This window comes from Brachyistius frenatus, unplaced genomic scaffold (genome assembly GCF_029030835.1).
Source record: "Brachyistius frenatus isolate BFR_SWC_R1_liver_20210118 unplaced genomic scaffold, ASM2903083v1 Contig_510, whole genome shotgun sequence".
Classification (NCBI taxonomy): Eukaryota; Metazoa; Chordata; class Actinopteri; family Embiotocidae; genus Brachyistius; species Brachyistius frenatus.
In genome coordinates this window covers 64,468-77,375 of record NW_027211109.1, presented here as the reverse complement: position 1 = coordinate 77,375, position 12,908 = coordinate 64,468, and the positions used below count along the sequence as shown (strand labels likewise).

Below are 12,908 nucleotides of genomic sequence, written 5' to 3'. Positions count from 1 at the left end.
CGTACCTCCGCTACTCAAGCAAGCATATAAACTGAAGACTGGGGATCAAAAAGAGTCTTTGTTTTTTGTTTTTTAAATGCCAGCGGAGCTCTGAAAAGATCATGGAAATCATATCATGGAAAAAAAAGAAGACTAAAGGGCCAAAGAGGCGGAAAAAAAAGTCTGGTAGCTGCTTCGTAAACATCTAGATTTTTAGTGTCCATTCCTCCAAAGGTGTGAGTTTGCGAAAGAGAAATATTCAGTGGTAATAATTTGAATGTGATTTCCAATGCAGTTTGCAATTTGAGGGTCATATTTGGCAGAAATCATAATGTTACTATACAGTATATCCCTTATCTATCATAGGACACATTAAATGATAAATAGATAGTGCACACAGATTAAATTGGATAAGATTTTCAACACATCGGCTCACATCTGTTAACTAACTTATTAAAAATTTTCATATGACTTTTTCCTGTTCTGGCTGCCTTTCCATGCACCACTTTAGAGAGGGATTACATCAGTATCCTGATGATGCAATTAGTATTCTCTGTTGTATTTGACTTGTAAAACTAAAAAATGTTTTTCAAATTTTGTGTTTTTAAAAGGGAGTGTTCAATATCCTCAGGTATCACTGGGTTTCTTCTGTATTGTTTTTGTGTAAAAAAGCTCATGTACTGTATAAGATAACACAAGTTTTGTGTTATGTCTGTTAGACTTGCAGCTTGTGACCCATTGTTCAGCCAGTGAAACAACACAGAAATTTTAACTCACTAGGTTCATTCTGTGGTAGAAAATAAGTACGTTTCCATTCAAATGTTACACAAATTTTCATATATATTTTGTGTTTTGAAAGTATGGAATCATATTCACATGCTACTTGAATCATGTATTATACTGTAAAAATATATATCATTCAACTCTGTATAAAATATAAACTCTGTATAAAGTGTTATATGATCAAATAAATGAAAACTCAAATTTTCCAAATGTTTTTTTCTCATACATACATTTTTGGGGGGCTTGTCCGAGATCAGGTCGCAGTGACAAGTTGAGCAAGTTAGCCCAGACATGCCTCCATACAGCAACATTTTCCAACTCTTCCTGGTTTTTTTTTTAGGGCAGCTGAGATTATAATCGCGCCAATGTGTTCTGGGTCCACCCCAGGGCCTCCCACCTGTTGGATCTGCCTGGAAAACCACCAATGGAAGGCACCCAGGAGGCATCCAGATTAGATGCCCGAACCACATCACTTGGCTCCTTTTGAAAGAATAGCAGCTCTACTCTGAGCTCCCTTCGGATGCTGGAGCTCCTAACCATAACTAAGGTTGAGCCGGGCAACCCTGTGGAGGAAAATGGTTTCAGCCCCTTGTATCTGCAATCTCATTCTTTTGGTTGGTACCCAAAGCTCCTGACCATATGATGCCTGCAATCGGCTAGTAAATTGAAAGCTTTGCCTTCCGGCTCAGGTCCCTCCTCATCAAAACAGTCCAGTTCAATGCCTGCTTTACAGCTGATGACCAATCAGCCTGCCCAACGTATCCTCACTCATGCACAAGACCTTGAGCTACTTGTACTGCTTCACTTGGTAGAGGATCTTCATCCACCATTTTCTAGCTAAGTAGCATGGCCTCGGACTCGGAGGCACTGAATCTCGTTTTATTTTCTGCTAACTGCCCCAGAGCATCCTGAAGTTCATGATCTAATGAAGTGAAGACAACCACATCATCTGCAAAGAGCAGAGAAGCAATCTTGTGACCCCGAAACAGGACATTCTCTTCGCGCTTTATTTTTTGATTTTATACACTTTATTAATCCCCGAGGGGAAATTTCATCTTAAAATCTTGTCCACAAAAATCACAAACAGGAAATAATGCCCCTGACTGTTCAAACTACAGTACTTTTACCTCTGATGATTGAGACTCGTGGGAACGATTGTGGGATTAATGCGGTTGCTGGATAGGTGATGATCCTGGGCTGTTTTGGATGATACCTCAACATTAGTCAAGGCAAACAGTGTACTGTAGCCTGCTTGAGATACTTATTTGATGACACTGTAATGAAACACTGGGATCAGTCAGTTCACTTTTCTTATGAAGATTCCTCATAATACCAATTAGATTTGCAGTGCCATCGATGAGAATGTGATCTGCTTGACTTTGACACAAGCCTCTTACAGAAGTATGCGTGGCCCGCTGCCACGATCAGCATGATGCAACACGGATTAAGTGATCACTCGAGGGCATCCAACAAAGGATGTACTCACCTGTCTGCTTTATATCCACATTCCTCTTACTGGCATCCAATGGCATTTGCTCACCAAACTGCAACTCACCGTCTGTCAACCAACAAACCACAACAGACTAATGTGTTTATCGAGTGGCTAATTTTCAAATGAGTCCTCTGCTCTCGTGTATTACATGAATGAAAAGACAAAAATGGAAAGAATTTTTTTTTTCAAGGACCTAATAAGTTTGAAGCTGAACCTCTGTGAGTCTTGCAGAAAATAAAATCCTCATTCCATTGAAGCGGCACAGGTGCCACTTCAAGTAAAGATATGGAACCGTGCTATTTCCAAATGTTGTTCTGGATTATTAATGGTTTATTCCCACTTGATAAGGCCAGCAACACCTTGTTACAATGGCATTGTACTAGTTAGTGGCTTACTATAATGCTTAGCATTCTGTGAGTTAGGGCGAAGATATACTTCCTTTAAACTACTCGTTAGTGTGTGCATGATGGCTGCCTTGCAAAACCTTCATGTGTTTGGAGTTTGTTTGTGCATGTCCTCTGAAATGATATGCAAGATGCAACACACACATGACCTGGTGAGGGCAGTGTGCATCCAGAATGGAGATGAGACAGGGTCAGGAACCTGCAAACAAGTGCAACACCATTATGTTGATGTACGGTGGGAAAGTGCTGGGAATATGGAGTAGGGGACGATGCCGATGCTGGTTCTGTCCCCGTGTGATCTCAGAATCAGCAAGTATGTGAGCAATAACGGTAATGATGCAAATGGTTGTAAACACAAATGCATGGCTCAAAGTTTATCTCTGGTATTAGCGTAGTTTGATTGGTGAAGATTGGTAGTAACATTGAGTCAGTCGACCCTTACAGTGTTGTCCTGCCATAATATGGTACTTTGCATGTACTTTAAAAACCAAAAAAGCGACTATTGTATGTAAAATTGCCTCAACGGTGGTTACACAACTCATGCACATGTGCATTACAGGTGCGCTCCCGTACTTTAAGCACTACACCCCTGAACCCACGTATTTACTGGCACCAATTGAACACCGAAGTGTTGAAGGCTGCTCAATAGTAATATGGACAGACCCTTGGCCACTGTGACAGTCAGTGGAAATATGACACACTTACAATACTGCAAGTGTTTGTATTGGCGTGGACCTAAAGGTGGAATTCAATTTGTTAATATGTAATTTATTATATATATAAGTGGCAAACGATCACCATGAAGTCTTTGGTCCTTCACACTCCGAAGCGACAGGTGGCAGTACTGCGCCTGAACCCTACAAAGTAAAAGCGAAGAAGAAGCAGCCGGAAGCAGCCAGCTGTCAGTTTTGTAACAACAGTTCAACGCTGCAATTTGCATGGCAGCAAACGGAACGAAACACGGTCTGCAGAGTCCTTTCAGTCATTCCTCCGTGCTGATCGAGCAACATGGACCCGTCCGAGTCAGAGGGGAGGAGTGCTGCTGGTCCCGACCCAGAACAGACACCCAAAGTCGAACTTTCTGCAATGATGCGGGCTAAAATCGAGAGGAACCGTCAGCGGGCGTTGATGCTGCGGCAAGCCCGACTCGCGAGCCGCCCTTTGTCCGCTGTGGAGGGTGCAACCTCGGCCAAAGTTTCCAAGACCATCGACTCTGGCGCTGGCTTCTTCATCGAGGAGGAGGAGGAAGGAGAGGGGGAGCAAAGAACCAGGAAAGTGGTGCATGAGCCAGGTGTGTGCGTGTGTGTGTGTGTGTGTGTGCGTGTGTCGTGACTTTTGACTGTGTGTACATGCTGTATTTACCTGTGTAACGAGTGTGTGTTTTGTTTTTAGCTCCGGTGATTGAACCAGACTACCTGCTGTGCGATGACTGTCAAAAACCCTTCATGGACTCCTACCTCAGCAACAGCTTTGACCTGTCTGTGTGTGACAAGTGCAGGTGGGTGCACGCACGCACGCACGAACACACACACACACACACACACAACTGCATCTGCTTGTTGTTGGTTATTGTCAGAAAGTCACCAGCACAAGATGTTTTGTTTTTAATGTTTGTTTGTTTTGTTTTTTTTATCTTGATTTGTTTTTCCCCCCTTTGCTTCAGCTGTAATTTATGAGAGGTAGTGCCAAAGACAAATTCTTCACATTAATTACATAAACATACATTGTTTACATTTGTTGGGATGTTTTCTTCAAGGGTAAGTTTTGTGGCATGAGATTGTACCATGTCTTCATTATCATTCAACTGCCGGCCCACAGTTTCGTTGTATAACGCTGCTTCCCCCATTTCAAAAATTCAGTGGCAATACACTATATATTTTTTTTTTATAGTTTATGCAGATATTACATATGCATTTACCTGTGTTTTGAAGGTGAAACAATTCGGATGGTGCATGACAACCGTTCCATTCATTAATAGGTGCAATATATATGATTTTTAGTTCAAAACATTAAAAAAAAAAAAATTACAATGATACACAGGAACTGCAGTTTAACACTGGTACATAACATCAGTTTACATTAACGTTTATTATTCAGACATGATACTCAAAGGTGTGTTGATAAATCTACCTTAATGTGGGTGGATCTGTACACGAGTATTATTTATTCAAAAAAAGTTTGCGGGAGAGGTAATTTGCCATAAACTACAGGCTTAACTGATCACCATTTTTTTTTGTCTATCCACCACTGGGTCCATACAATTTACGATCAACCATTAGTTACTAAAAAAAAGACAACTACAAACTAACTGCAGGGAAAGAAAAGCTAAAATTTGACGAAACTAAGGAAACTCTGAGACAGAGTGGACGCTACAGTGACTCACTCTCGCCTCTTAATGGACAAAGCGGCATTACAAGACGGGGCTTAAATTTGACATGTTGCACCTTTAAAGAAAGATTTGTTGTGTGGACTTTGTTTTTTCTGGGTTAACGGAAGATAAGGTTGAAATAATGTTTCTGCTCTCAAAACTTTTCTCATGTAACCTTTGCAATTGCTTAAAGTCATTATATTTCTTAGAATCGATCAGATTTATTGACAGTGTGAGCCTCTTTTATCTGAAGAGATAACGAGGAGAAGCACAAGCTCGTCTCCAGAACTGAAGCCAAGCAGCAGTACCTGCTGAAGGACTGCGACCTGGACAAGAGAGAGCCGCCGCTCAGGTTTATACTGAAGAAGAACCCTCACAACCCTCGCTGGGGAGACATGAAGCTCTACCTCCAGGTCCAGGTGCGGACCAGTTTATTGATAGTAGAATAGTTAACACAATTTTGCCCATACTGAGCAAGATCAAAGTTTAGCAGAGATCATGTTATATTAATGTTTCTTTGGTATTCAAACAAAATCCTGTGACTGAAGCTCAAAGAATCCAGACTGCTCATTGAGATGTTCATATTTTACTTGTAACTGCTTTTAAAACACTGAACCAATCTGAAAATTTGTCTTGAGACAATTAATGTGTTCATCTGAAAATATTTGTGTGTGTGTGTGTGTGTGTGTGTGTCCAGGTGGAGAAGAGATGTATGGAGGTGTGGGGATCAGAAGAGGCTCTGGAGGAAGCTAAAGAGTCGAGGGAAGAGAGCCGAGAGGAGCAGAAACAAAAGCGTTTCAACAAGAAGGTCAAAGGTCGGTTTTCTGTTTGAGCCAAGATTCTCAAATCGGTTAAACTGTTCATTGTTAAACATCAAATTAATGTGTGTGTGTGTGTGTGTGTGTTCAGAGCTGCGCAGGGCAGTGAGGAGCAGTATGTGGACCAAAACCACCAGCGTTCACCAGCATCAGTACGGACTGGAGGAGGTGGTGGATCCGGAGGAGGACCTCTACAAGAAAACCTGTACCACCTGCGGACATGAACTGACCTACGAGAAGATGTAGAGGCACACACTCTGACTATTACAGACGCAGGCAGCTGGGACAGGATTTTTGGTGCTTCTGCAGGTAACCACGCCTCTCTCAAACCACTCGGTACTATTCCTTTTTCTACTCCTGGGTTTCTCCTTCGTGAATAAAACACTCCATCCAGAGCACATCCAAGGGGCCAAAATCCCTCTTCTGTGGAACACATCTACAGCAGCTTCCTATTTAAATGACTGTCTCTCACCTCAGCTTAAACTTTGACACCAAACTGTGTTTAGCTACAACTTTGCAGATCCTCCTGTTTGAGATTCTCTCTAAAATCTGGGCAAATCAAAAAAGGCACGATAGCGAAACTTCAAAATACTGTCTTGTGTAAAACTGAGTTGTGGGACCTCCTTTATGACCGAAACAGATGTTGGGCTCCATCTTACATCTGCAAAGCATAGCGTAGTAGTACTTGCGCCCATATGCAAGTGCATTTACACATGTATATGCATCTAAATTGGTGGGTTTACATCGCACGTACACTCTGCTCGTTACTCACACGGACATGCAGCAGCGCACAAACATGCTAAAGATTAAAAAGGAAAAGATTATTATTGTGAACATCAATCTGTGTAGTTCATTTTTAGTGTTCTATTTTTGGACTGAAGTCTGTGGCTGCATCCAGATGTCCTAACAGATGCGTACCGTGTTGTTTTCTGCCATCATGTCGAGTCTAATTCCTAAAGGTCACTTCACGTCAACTGTTGTGGCCTCACTCGTGTTGACAGCGGTTGGATTTCCTTGTAGTAGATTTAATACAGTGGTTAGTGGGCACGTCCTCTCACCAATCGCTCTATATCGAAGTTAAAATCGGAGGCATTAATCTCTTATCCAATATCATTGCACAGAGATGCAACAATAGACTGCTTACTTTGGGGTTTTTTTTGTAAGCTAGTATTTGATACCACGTAGTGTCAGGTTTAAGTTAATAAGCCATTACTGTCCACATCCACGTACTGGTGCTTTGAGTTTAATTGTTGTATTGGTAAAGTCTTAAAAGGCAATAATGAAATTGAAAACGTGTTTACATCTTTGTAAAAGTGTGTGTCTGTCTGTTACACATTAGATAATGTGGACTAGGTTGTCAAGTCAATAGATTTGTTCATCGACCTCCTTTTGGTGAAACCTTTCAGTGGGAAGTGATGGCTAGTTTTTCCCAGCAGGCAGCCAACCTCCCTTTACACCTTTTTTGCATGTCACTGTACATGATTATTATTTCTGTTGCCTGGAAAGTTTTGACTTTAACCATTTTGATAAAGTGTATAGTCTTAAATTCAACTTTGCCAGGTTTCTCTTTAATTTTGTACAAGTTGCAGATTTCTTAATAAACGTTTTGAGATGTGAACTTGAAACAGTTTCCTCATATCTCGTCTTGTTTGTCGGTTGGAGCAGTTGTGTATCAAACAGGTTTAGGAATCAATCCTTGGTATACCCAAGCTTTTACTTTTTCAAACATCATTTTTTTTTTATCCCACCTCAGAGTATAATGTGAGGGGTGAGTCAAGGATCTTTGAAGGAGAGTCGCTGGTAAACATTTGTGTACAATTGGCTTCACTTGCAAGATTATACTAATACATTTATTTTCAACATGAATTTTATCAAACATGCATAAAGTTTAAAATTCAAAGGTTTTCTGGACATCAGGGCTCTCGCACACAAAAGCATCCAGTGTGGTATTGACGTGCAATCCTTCAATGTCACCCTAGAAGAACCAACAAAACAAAAAGCTAATCAATTTCAGAACTGCAAAAGAGCTACCACGCCGCCTTCAGATATGAATCAGCTTAACGTGCAATGTTAAAAACGATAAAAGACCACTTGCGTCATTAAAGTACTTCTCGATGAGGCCATGTGCCGCCTGGTACACCATTATATTGTCATGGTTCTGCAGTATCTCAATGCGGTCCAGTCCTCCCAGCTCTTCAATCAACAGACTCAGCTTCTCCGTCTCACCGAGCTTTCCTGCAGCCTTAAAAAACAAAACAAAAAAAACAACAACTGGAAACTCCTCTCTGATCATCAGCAATGTCTGCGTTGGATCTTAAAGTAGTTTGGTATGAAAGTTAATGCATTTTCATATCTCCAAAGTTCCCTGGCCTCACCATGAAGATGTTGTTGATGGAATCCAGGATGACCAGAATGACTTTAGCGTCTTTGACCTGCAGCAAGTTGATGATTGCCTCCAGGGCTCCACTCTGCACCAAGTGGACCACCTGCTCCACAGTGCCCCCACTGGTGAAGTTTGTCACTGCCCACACTGCTTCCCGTTGAGTCTTGAAGTCTCCCTGTGAAACGATTAAATCATACGATTGGACATCTGCTGAATCTGGTGATTTGAAACTCCAGTACAACTCAAGGATTTGTGGGTTTAAATAATCCTCGACAATGGAAAAAGGTCACGGTTGACATCAGGAGCGGAGCACCATAACGACCGGCCAACCGAGATGGAGGCTTTCAGAAAACGGCACTCATGGTTTTCATATGTAGTTGCATTTCTTCAACCTTCTTGACGGCTCCTCACGTTTTTGAGCTGCTCCACCAGAGGAGGCAGCAGGCCGCAGGTGATCAGCTGCTGGATTTGCTTGGAAGGCCCTGCAGCGATGTTTGACAGCGCCCACGCTGCCTCCTTCTGGACACTGGCCTTCGGGTGCCTCATTAACTGAGGAAGGACGCTCAGAACTCCGGCGTCAATCACCAACTGGGTCTGCAGGTCGGAGCCACTCACTATGTTCCCGATGCCGCGGAGAGCCGGGGTCTGTGGTTCAGAGGGAAGCGGGGTTACCTCAGTATCAAGACAAACGTATAAAAGGAGCAAGTCTTCCTTCAAGACACATCTGCAACATCTCGGTCCTCGACTAAAAGTATCACAACTACAGGAGGCAACAATCTAATCTCAGGCCGTCCCAGGAAAACATGACAGAACCTCAACAACGTGTACATATGGAAGACTCCTTTTCAAATCTGGACTATTCAAAAGTTGGGTCGTGGTGTCCGACAGTACTTCTGAGGGTTAATGATCCAAGACGACACTACCTTAACACTCAGCTCCTCGTGGGTCATGAGCTCCACCAGTCGAGGAACAATGCCAGTTTTCACGACAACATCGATGCGTTCATTGTTGCCATCTGAGAGGTAAGAAACTGCCCAGCACGCGTCCGACAAGATGTCCTTATCGCTGTGATGGAGCAACTTGATCAGAGAAGGCAGAATCTGAAGGAACAGAGAAACGGCACATCATTCTTGCTGATATTATATCACCTTTCGTCTGTGGAGGGGAACGTCAAGCCTCGATACGACGGTTACAGAGAGGGATCTCAATTACCTGCTGGACTGCAGACGAGGGTGGAAACGGGTTCTTGTTCCGGCACAAGTTGGACAACGTCCACGTTAAGTTGCGCAGGTAGCCAACCTGCCGCAGCAATTTTACACATTAAAAGTGATTTTACAGGAGAACTTGTCCATATGAGAGAGCATCAATAAGTCTGATAAATGTCCTCAAGTAGCCAACAGTCAGTTGGGGCAGAAGCCCAGACAATTTTTATAAAAAAAATTAAAAAAAAAATTTTTTAATTATGTTGGATATTATCAATTGACAACACTAAACAGTATTTGCCTCATTTGAGGGGTTCATTGACAACCCTATAATAGTGAAGGCCAAACCAAAGAGTTCAAAACTCATACCCAGTCAGTCCAGTGGCATTAAGGCAGCATCAGACTGTCAGGAGGAAATGATCTTTTCTTAAATCAATTTTCCCTGAAATGTTTGTGTGAAAGGCAAAAATGAAACACCTTTAATCCATATTCTTAGCAGGTCATGTAAAGCTTTGACTCACTGGTGTGTCTGGAGAGATGCGAGTCAGCAAAGCTGGAATGATGTTACATCCAATCAGGACATCTCGATAAACCGAACCGTCCCCTGTCAAGGAGTTACAGTTTGTGACAACAAACCACTGAAATGGACCAATTCTTGTAATACTGCCCTTTATCTACAGTGCAAAGCAGATCACAGATTGACGAGAGCCCAAATATTTTTTGTAGGTAAATATTCAGAGTTCAGACAATCAGTTAGATAGAGAGATACTTTATTAATCCCACAAGGGGACTTTTTTTTTTTTTTCTTAAGTGTTTCTTGGCCAATCATTATCCATTTCTCTTTTAAATTACTCATCAGTTGCATTAATTCCTAGTCGACCTCTGGCACGATGGCACTATAAAACGTTCAGAATCTCACCGGCAATGTTTCCAAGAGCCCAGACTGCCTGTTCGCTGATGTGCAACAGCGGAGAGGTCAACAGGGAGATGAAGGGGGGTACAGCTCCATGTTCTACCACCTGAAGGCAGAGATACAGATTTAAGTGATTCAAGAGAACGAACGCGTCACGAGACAATCATGGATCAGAAGAAAAAAAAAAAAACAGTTCCTGCGAAACATTCGTTACGTCGGTCACATTAAACACGTCTCACCTGCCTTGTGTGCCAAGACGTCCCGGAGGCAACGTTTGTAAGAGCCCAGGCTGCCTCAAACTGCAGAGTCGGCTCATCATCCATAGACAGGAAAGCCACGAAGCGGGACAGCAGGCCAGCATCGATGATCTCCTTCAGAGGAGGGTTACGCTCCTGAGAAAGCAGCTTCCTGAGGGAAGGGGTGGACGAAATACAAAATGGTCAATCTACTTCTTACCATCTAAACTAGTTTAAAAAAAAACAACAACTAACATTTGATCTGTAATTGGTCTTGAATTTGTGCCCAAAAAGTTGAGCCAGAAAATTGCAAAGATGCCCATCACCACAAGCAGGTGACACCCTAAAAGTTGATGCTTATTTTCCAACCAACAATTCAAAATATGAAAAAAAAAAAAAAAAAAAAGGTATTTATTAATGACAAAAAGAAAGGGCTCATTTTGGAGGACGGTCAATCATCCCTAACGGCTCACCTGGCTGCCTTACAGCCTCGGGTCTGGGACTCCCTGCACATGCTGTTCACGTCTTTAATTGTGTCCTCCAGGGATAGCATGGCCACCTAAAAAAAAAAAAAAGGGGACACGCACACCGTTAGAGGCTCCGTTAGTTTGAGAGAAATTGCGAAGAAGGCTCCAGTGAACCGACCATCTCGTTGGAGATGAAGTCGGAAGAAAAGGCCTCATCGTCCGGGAGAGACGACAGCGTGATGTTCCTTCTCTTCAGGAAGCTGTCGTTCTTGTGAGCTTTGCGCAGCTCCACGCACTCCGAAATCCTTTTCTCTCGAAGTTTCTGCAAGAGTTGACGCCGCAGTTTCAGACAACAGCTCAAATGTCGTGACTTTGAACACGGATTAGCAACTTACTGCAGGATCTTTCCCCTTGTTTTTAAACTTGGAGAGCCGCTCGTCGGTTACGTTGTTGGTCGGCATGTTGGACTTTGACGGACAGTGGACACGTCCGAGCTGCTCGATGCGCTGAGGAACACTTAATTAAAGCTTGCAGCGGGGAGGTTTTAATCTGCGGAGCCGCCCCAGGTGAATCAAATGAGGCGTGATTGCTGTAAAACTCATGTTGATCCATGCACGTGCAGCCGTGCGCCTGTCTGTCAAGTAACCAATCCAAACAAACTCCCTCGCGCGCTAATCAGATTAGGGTGAGTGAATTATCTTTTTTTATTTTTTTTTTTATTTTTTTTAAGAAGAATGGTATGAAACATTTGTATGTGACGAATTCAAAAATCATAACACTCATTATACTTCATCTGCGGACTCTGTCATTGGCTGTTTCCTCTTAACGGACTTTATACACCTAATGTGTGTTCTTTAAATTGGTTAACTTTAACATTAATTGTAGATTATGTATATGATGAATTCACTCTTTATAGCGGCAAATTAAATGTCCTGTAATAGTTTTTTTTTATTATTGTACAGAAAGAGGAAGATCAAATGTCTCAATTACAGCCTGTAGTATTTTTTTTTTTTTTTTTATTGACATACCTCCGTTTCTACTTCTCTGGTAAAATCCCAAAATCTTAAATATAATATTTAGACTGAAGTGACATCATCAAATAAGTGACAGTAACACTGGGCGGTTTTGTGGCCTTCCAGTGCTGTTGCTTTATGTAATTATGGCGCGTTTTAGACAGTAGATGGCAGCATAACATAAATCACCACACTGTACCTGTGTGAGTTTGTTTGTTTGTTTGTTTGTTTGTTTGTTCTCATGAAATCTAATGCTTTGCTTAAATCAATAGAAATTGACACCATGAATCATCTGAATTCTCTATTTATTTATTTTTTTTTGTCTTTTCATGTGCCAGAAAGGGGAGCATCTGCTTGACCAAATATAGGTTTGTGTTTAGTCGTGTAATTTTAGGCATACAGCACTGCAGAAAATGGTCCGATCAAAGGAGGGAAAAGGTGTAAGTAGATCAAACAAGTGAAGGAGAAGAAAGTGGGTGAGGGAGAAAATGAGGCAGAAAAAAAAGTGCGACAGTGATGGAGTCTCGTCTTCCTCTGTAACAACCAGGAAGGGCTGAACAATGGCAGCTGAAGTGGAAGTTTCCCCCTGACCGAGTTATAATCGCTTCCTCTCGATAACATAGACACACACACACACAGACACACACACACACACACACACACACACACACACACACAGACAGACAGACAGGGTCACATGAAATGTAAACACACTTGTTCTCCCTACACCCTCACCATCACAATGAGTGTAGGTCACCCTCTGTCATGGTTGTTTCCTCTAATGCTGCACCTTAAACCTTATTTCTCACACCTAGCTGTCTCTCCCTCTCACATACACGCACACGCACAC

General features: G+C 42.2%; 2 protein-coding genes across 2 annotated transcripts; one reads left to right on the top strand and one right to left on the bottom strand.

The window, feature by feature from the left end:
• Positions 1-3,578: 3,578 nt before the first annotated feature.
• Positions 3,579-7,021, top strand: xpa (xeroderma pigmentosum, complementation group A). The gene is made up of 5 exons (XM_069687975.1): positions 3,579-3,949; positions 4,051-4,156; positions 5,280-5,445; positions 5,724-5,841; positions 5,936-7,021. Exons 1-5 carry the CDS (start codon positions 3,667-3,669, stop codon positions 6,088-6,090), a joined length of 828 nt encoding a protein of 275 aa, XP_069544076.1. The 5' UTR covers positions 3,579-3,666; the 3' UTR covers positions 6,091-7,021.
• A 603-nt stretch (positions 7,022-7,624) lies between these two features.
• Positions 7,625-11,506, bottom strand: kpna7 (karyopherin alpha 7 (importin alpha 8)). Its single transcript, XM_069687972.1, has 12 exons — positions 11,441-11,506; positions 11,224-11,367; positions 11,052-11,137; positions 10,582-10,750; positions 10,349-10,448; positions 9,951-10,033; positions 9,440-9,526; positions 9,151-9,327; positions 8,639-8,872; positions 8,220-8,402; positions 7,940-8,086; positions 7,625-7,819 (listed from the first exon to the last, which is right to left on the bottom strand). The coding sequence occupies exons 1-12, from the start codon at positions 11,504-11,506 to the stop codon at positions 7,733-7,735; spliced, it is 1,563 nt and encodes a 520-aa protein (XP_069544073.1). The 3' UTR covers positions 7,625-7,732.
• Between the last annotated feature and the right edge of the window lie 1,402 nt (positions 11,507-12,908).